Here is a 6,000-nt window from a genome sequence, read left to right on the forward strand (position 1 = left end):
TTTTTTCCTCATTTCCATCAAAACACTTTTCTGTTTTGATTTAAACACTTTTCTGTTTCTTCAGCAGCTAAAAGTATCAGCTTTGGGCTGGTGCTGGAAAAGCAGAAAGTGAAATCAACTAGACAATGAGTAGAAAGTGAAATTGACGAGCAAGTGAAAATGAGCAGAAACTGACAGCACAAATGAGATGTTTCACACGTTTTCTGTTTTAACAACCTGCCATGGTGTCATTAGCACCGGGAAGGGAATTTGTCTTCTAAACAATACAGGGGCCAAATTTTCAAACTAAAATCAGGCATCTGAATCTAGACATAGGCAAATGAAACATTGGCTTGATTTTTCAGAAGTTCTGATCCTAACTTCAATGACATTTCTGCAGTTCAGAATAATCAAAGCACCCAAGACTGAAAATGTGGGCTCTCATTTTTAGCCTAGCCTTATCCCATTATGTATTTGACATTTTTTTAAATCACAAAGATGGGGGTGATTTTGTAAGATATTTTCCCCCTTTAAAAGTCTATTGTCACTTCTGCGTTTCATATGTGTGCCTATTGCCAATATATTTTATAGTACATATATCAAGTAACATTTCCTGCATGTGACAACATCCGGTAATAAATACTAACCCTAAAATATCACTGGTCCTGTTACTTTCTAAGCTGCATTATTCTTTGGTTTGTAGGTGTTCTCTCTGTGTGTCTATTGGAGGGAGAGGTTAATGCTATGGGGTATATGTATGAATGTGTGGTATATCCAATATGTGTGTCTGCGCACATGTAATTGTGCTTCTGCATGTGTGTATGTGTGTGTGCACATATGCTCTGTGTGTGTCTGGTTTGTGCAGAATGTGTGTACCTGTTGTTTGCATATGTGTGATGTGTTTGCATATCTGAGACAATGTCAATACATGCCTCTTTCTTTGGGTGGGACGTGTCTGCCTGCAGTTATCTGCATGTATTGCACATGTATGCATGCACAGAGATCTGTGTGTGCCTGTGTACACTTGTCAAGGTGTGTGCATGAGTGTGTACATATATCCTTTTATGCCTGTGTGCACAACAAAATAGGGCCACTTCCATAACGGCCTGTGTGTATATTTGTGTGTGTGTTTTGACACGTGTATTTCAAGTTCCGTGCATGTAAATCTTTTGGTGCACCTGGGCGCGTAGGTGTATTTTCACAGGAGGCTGTGAGCATACGGTGCACATATGGTACTAGTGAATGTACATGAGTATGTTAGTGTGGGGGTAGGCGTGTGGATGTGGGCAGGGAGTGTCCTTGGGAGCTTTGATATAACTATGTATGGATGTGTCTGGACCGGAGTGTGAATGGGCTGAGAATGTGTGCGTTGGGGTGAATGAGGCGTGTGAGTTTGCACTAGGGTTTGCATTGGGGCACTGATGAGTGTGCAGGGGGTATGTGAATGGGGGTGTGAGCTTCCACTAGGGTTTGCATTCGGGCACTGATGAGTGTGCAGGGGGTATGTGAATGGGGGTGTGAGCTTGCACTAGGGTTTGCACTGGGGCACTGATGGGTGTGAATGGGGGTTTGAATGAGGCGTGTGCACCTGCCTTCACGTGCGAGTGGGGCTGTGGGTGAGTGTGCAGACCAGTCCATCTCCCAGCTGATCCTCTGATCCGAACATACTCTGCACCCTACTCCTCCCTATTTGGACGTGGGGGAGGAGAGAGGGGTCTGACCCCCTCCCCACAACAGGAAGGTTGATGCATCTGGTGACCGGTGCCTCTCTCTGCTCCGCTCCCCAGGAAGATGACATGGACGGAATCCACATTGTGGCCTTTGCAGAGGCAGATGACCCTGGTAAGAGCTGCCGCTGATCACTGGGCAGAGACACAGGACGGCTGAGCAGAGCGCGAGGGGCACTGACCCACCCCAGGGGGGCACTCTATGGGCCCGGGGTGCAGCATCCTCCAACGAGGGGTGCTTGACAGTCCCAGGAGGGGCCCTCTATGCTCTGAGAGGCCGAGTGGGATGCAGAAGTCTGGCTGCTGGGAAGGGTGCATGGCAGGGGGAGACGGCAGTGGGAGCAGGTGGGGCTGGTACCACCTTAAGGTCAGGCAGGTGAAATAGATACATGAAGGTCGCACCAGGGCACAGAAGCGGCAGCAGATGGAGATCAGGCTGTGTCTGATTCATTGCAGGGTGGGCACAGCCCCCTCCCGCTCCTCGCCAACCTGCTTCTGAGCTGGGATGCTCAGCTCTTGGGGGAGGAGGAGGCAGGAGCTGGAGCAGGGTGCATGGGAAGAGGTGTTGGGGGTGTTCATAAGCTGGGAGGGATCTGGAGTGGGGGTGTTACTGTGCAGGGAGAGGGGGTTCAGGCTGGAGAGCTTGGCATGCAGCGGGCGGCAGCAGGAGAGAGGGAGGTTGGGCAGGGAGGTGGCCTTTCTCCCCTGGAGCTCACGCTGCTTAACCCGGCTCCTTGGGCCAGTGGCCGCTTGCCCTTGCCCTGGTCTCTCACCCATTTGCTCTCTCCGGGCGCAGATGGTTACGAGTTCCTGGAGATCCTGAAGGACGTTGCACAGGACAATACGGACAATCCTGACCTGAGCATCATCTGGATCGACCCGGAGGACTTTCCCCTGGTAAGTGGCGCCCACGCGTTCCAGAGCCGCTGCCTAGACTCGGGGGCTCTCTGGTGGCCAGCGTGAGGGATAGGCGTAGCTGCAGGCTGAGGGTGGAATCAGCGAGAGACCCTCCCCACCCTTTCCAAGGGCCTGTCTGCCCAGGAACGGACCACCTCTCCAGGGGACCCTGTTATAAGGCATCTGGATCTTGCCTGATCCGGCCTCCCCAGACCAGATCGCATCCACGGGCGGGGCCACAGGGCAGGAGGGTAAACAGGAAGGGCCAGATCCAGCCCTGGTGTAATGGCGTGGACTCCAGCGCCCTTAACCCAGGGATGAACTCAGCCTCAGAGCTGTAACAGAATCCCTGGTACCATGAGGAGAAGGGCTGTGTAAATTCTCCCTGCAACGGAGCGCCGGCCTCAGGGCAGTTATCAAGTGGGAACTCCTAACACACTGTAACAGTCTCCACAAGAGTCACACCCCCAGATCTACCTCAGCAGCCGGCTGAGCTTACCTCTATGGTAGCTGGTCCCTTGCACCAAGAATCACAGCACTACTCAGGTTACGCCCAGTCCCAAAGGGCCAGTCACTTTCCCCAGGTCACCTGCACCTTAGATCTCACACCAAAGACAACGCTTGTAGCATTGTTGCTAATCCAATAATAAACAGTATGAAGATATCTATTGAACAGGAAAAGGAAACGAGAGATATTTACGGGGTTAATCCAGCTGAACAAAGATACACAAATGAGTTACAATCTTAATTGTCAAAGGTAATAGAAGCTTCTATCATTAGCAGGCTGTATAGTTCCTTCAGGGCTAACCTAGGCTAAGCAGCTGGGGATCTCTTGCTTATGCCTAGAACACCTTGCCCCTGCCCCAGCCCAAGTCCGAGCAGCACAGACATCCAGTTCCTTCTTCGTAGGGGCTTTTATCCCTTAGCTGAAAACTCTGGGAGGAATCCACTTGCATGACTCGTCTTCACGGGGGAGAACAGAACAACCAATGTCTTTTGTCCTCTTTAACATCCCACAATCTGGTGTCGATGGACCTTTCCTGTTGAGCAGAATGTGACACCTTCTGCTGCAGATCAGCACGTCACCCTGGTTCATATCTCTCTCCTCTCTGGTGATTTACACAGTCACAGAGACCCACAATACCACCGCTCAGATATTACCTTATAATGTAGGATACAGATGTTATAAGGGAAATTAATGCTGGCAGCATCTCACCAGCATTCAATAACGTCTAAACACTAAACTCATTCTTCTGATCTCATTTTAACAATACTAACACGCAGGTGAGCCAGACTGATTCAAGATGGGTATTTGGCAGTGGGGATGTTGTCATGAGCTGGGACCTGGTTTGCCAGCGTCACAATAGATAGATAAACAGACTGACTTCCTGCCTCTAAGCATCATTAATGCACAGTTCTGGCTGGCTGGCAGGGCCTCGTGTCTTTCCAGAATACTGACTGCATGGCACCTCTTCTGTGACAGCCAGGAAATACTGCGTTAAAGTACATGCCAGCCCAGCCAGCCAGAGCTGAGTGATGCCCCTGCCTACCTCTGGCAGACGCGGTTGTGCTCTCTCAGCTCAGGTGTTTTGAGGCTCAGTGGGGATGCAGAATAGGAGAAATGGTCAGACCTTGTCCTCACTAAGGTAAAAGTCCCATTCAGGGAAGACTTGGTGAACTGCAGCTGGCTGCGCCTGGGTGCTGCCCAGCCAACACCCCAAAGCTACCTAGGGTAACCAGATGAGAGGGAGAAAATATCGGGACACATGTGGGGGGAGGTCTGTCGGCGGAGAAAAAAAGCTGCCAGACGTTACCGCGCCCTGATCTTTGTCCCACGGATCCCTCGAGGAAAATCCCCTTCACTTCCCTGTGCCCAGTAGGGACCTGTCACCTCTGCCCCAGAGCTCCACAGCAGGAACACTCCATTGTGCTGGTGTACTTCCACAGAGCTCAGCCCAGAAACGAGGGGTCCCACTGGCTGCAGATGCCCCTTTCCACATATCACAGCCTGAGCTGTGGTGACCTTCCCCAGTCAGTCCTGCTGTCCCTGGCCCAGCCAATCCTAGTGTCCATCCCCAGTCAGTCCTGCTGTCCCTGGCCCAGCCAATCCTAGAGTCCATCCCCCAGGCAGTCCTGCTGTCCCTGGCCCAGCCAATCCTAGAGTCCGTCCCCCCGGCAGTCCTGCTGTCCCTGGCCCAGCCGCTCCAGGTGTCCCTCCCCCAGCCAGTCCAGCCATTCCAGGCCACTATCTGGGGCACCGGGCACTGGCCACTATCATACTGCGCTAGATGGACCTTTGATCTGACCCAGTCTTGGCCGTTCGTATGTTCGACCATTCCAGCCATCCCTAACTAGGGTGACCAGATAGCAAGTATGAAAAATTGGGACAGGGGGTGGGGGTAATAGGAGCCCATATAAAAAAAGCCCCAATTATCGGGACTGTCCCATAAAATCGGGACATGTAGTCACTCTAGCCCTAACACAGTGAGAGTCAGTCGTGGTGCACGCAGACCAATGAGAGAGTCCAGGGCTATGGGATTCACCAGGCCACATAAAAACAGCACATGGACTTAGTCATGCCTCCCATCTGCTTACCACAGGGCAGCCCTGTCTGAGACACGCTGACGGTGCATCCCAGGGGCCCTTGGCCGGTCCAGGAGGCACAGTTAAAGTTGTGGGGCAGGGCTGGTACTAACTCTGCATTTCCTGGTTTTTCGGTGGATTAAATGGAGCAGAATTTGATGTTCTGAAAAGACAGGAAGCAGCAATGGGAAACCTTAACTCTGGATTAACCACATCTGGGGCAGTGAATGGATAGATGGAAAGTAACAGAGAGAAAGGTGTGTGGGGATAGATAGATAGATAGACAGATAGACAGATAGATAGAGGGGGTGTATGGGGATAGATAGATATAGATGAGATGTATAGGGATGGATGGATGGATAGATAGATTGATGGGGTGTATGGGGATAGACAGATAGATAGATAGATAGATGGGGTGCATGGGGATGGATAGATAGATAGGGGTTGTGGGGATGGGTACATAGATAGATGAGGTGTATGGGGATAGATAGATAGATAGATGGGATGTGTGGGAATGGATACATAGAGTGTATGGGGATAGATAAATACAGATGAGATGTATAGGGATGGATGAATGGATAGATAGATAGATGGGGTGTATGGGGATAGATAGATAGATATAGATGAGGTGTATAGGGATGGATAGTTAGGTAGATGGGGATAGATAGATAGATAGATAGATAGATAGATAGATAGATAGATAGAGGGGGTGTATGGGGATAGATAGATATAGATGAGATGTATAGGGATGGATGGATGGATAGATAGATTGATGGAGTGTATGGGGATAGACAGATAGATAGATAGATAGATG

The 6,000-nt window shown here is 50.6% G+C and overlaps 1 protein-coding gene across 1 annotated transcript in view; it reads left to right on the top strand.

The window, feature by feature from the left end:
* The window catches only part of CASQ1 (calsequestrin 1), a 36,994-nt gene that overhangs the window by 27,482 nt on the left and 3,512 nt on the right, over positions 1-6,000 (top strand). The window contains exons 8-9 of the mRNA XM_032796308.2: positions 1,767-1,821; positions 2,503-2,603. Of these exons, the coding sequence (XP_032652199.2) occupies positions 1,767-1,821; positions 2,503-2,603 (156 nt within the window). The remainder of the gene's footprint in view (positions 1-1,766; positions 1,822-2,502; positions 2,604-6,000) is intronic.

This window comes from Chelonoidis abingdonii, chromosome 11 (assembly GCF_003597395.2).
Source record: "Chelonoidis abingdonii isolate Lonesome George chromosome 11, CheloAbing_2.0, whole genome shotgun sequence".
Classification (NCBI taxonomy): Eukaryota; Metazoa; Chordata; order Testudines; family Testudinidae; genus Chelonoidis; species Chelonoidis abingdonii.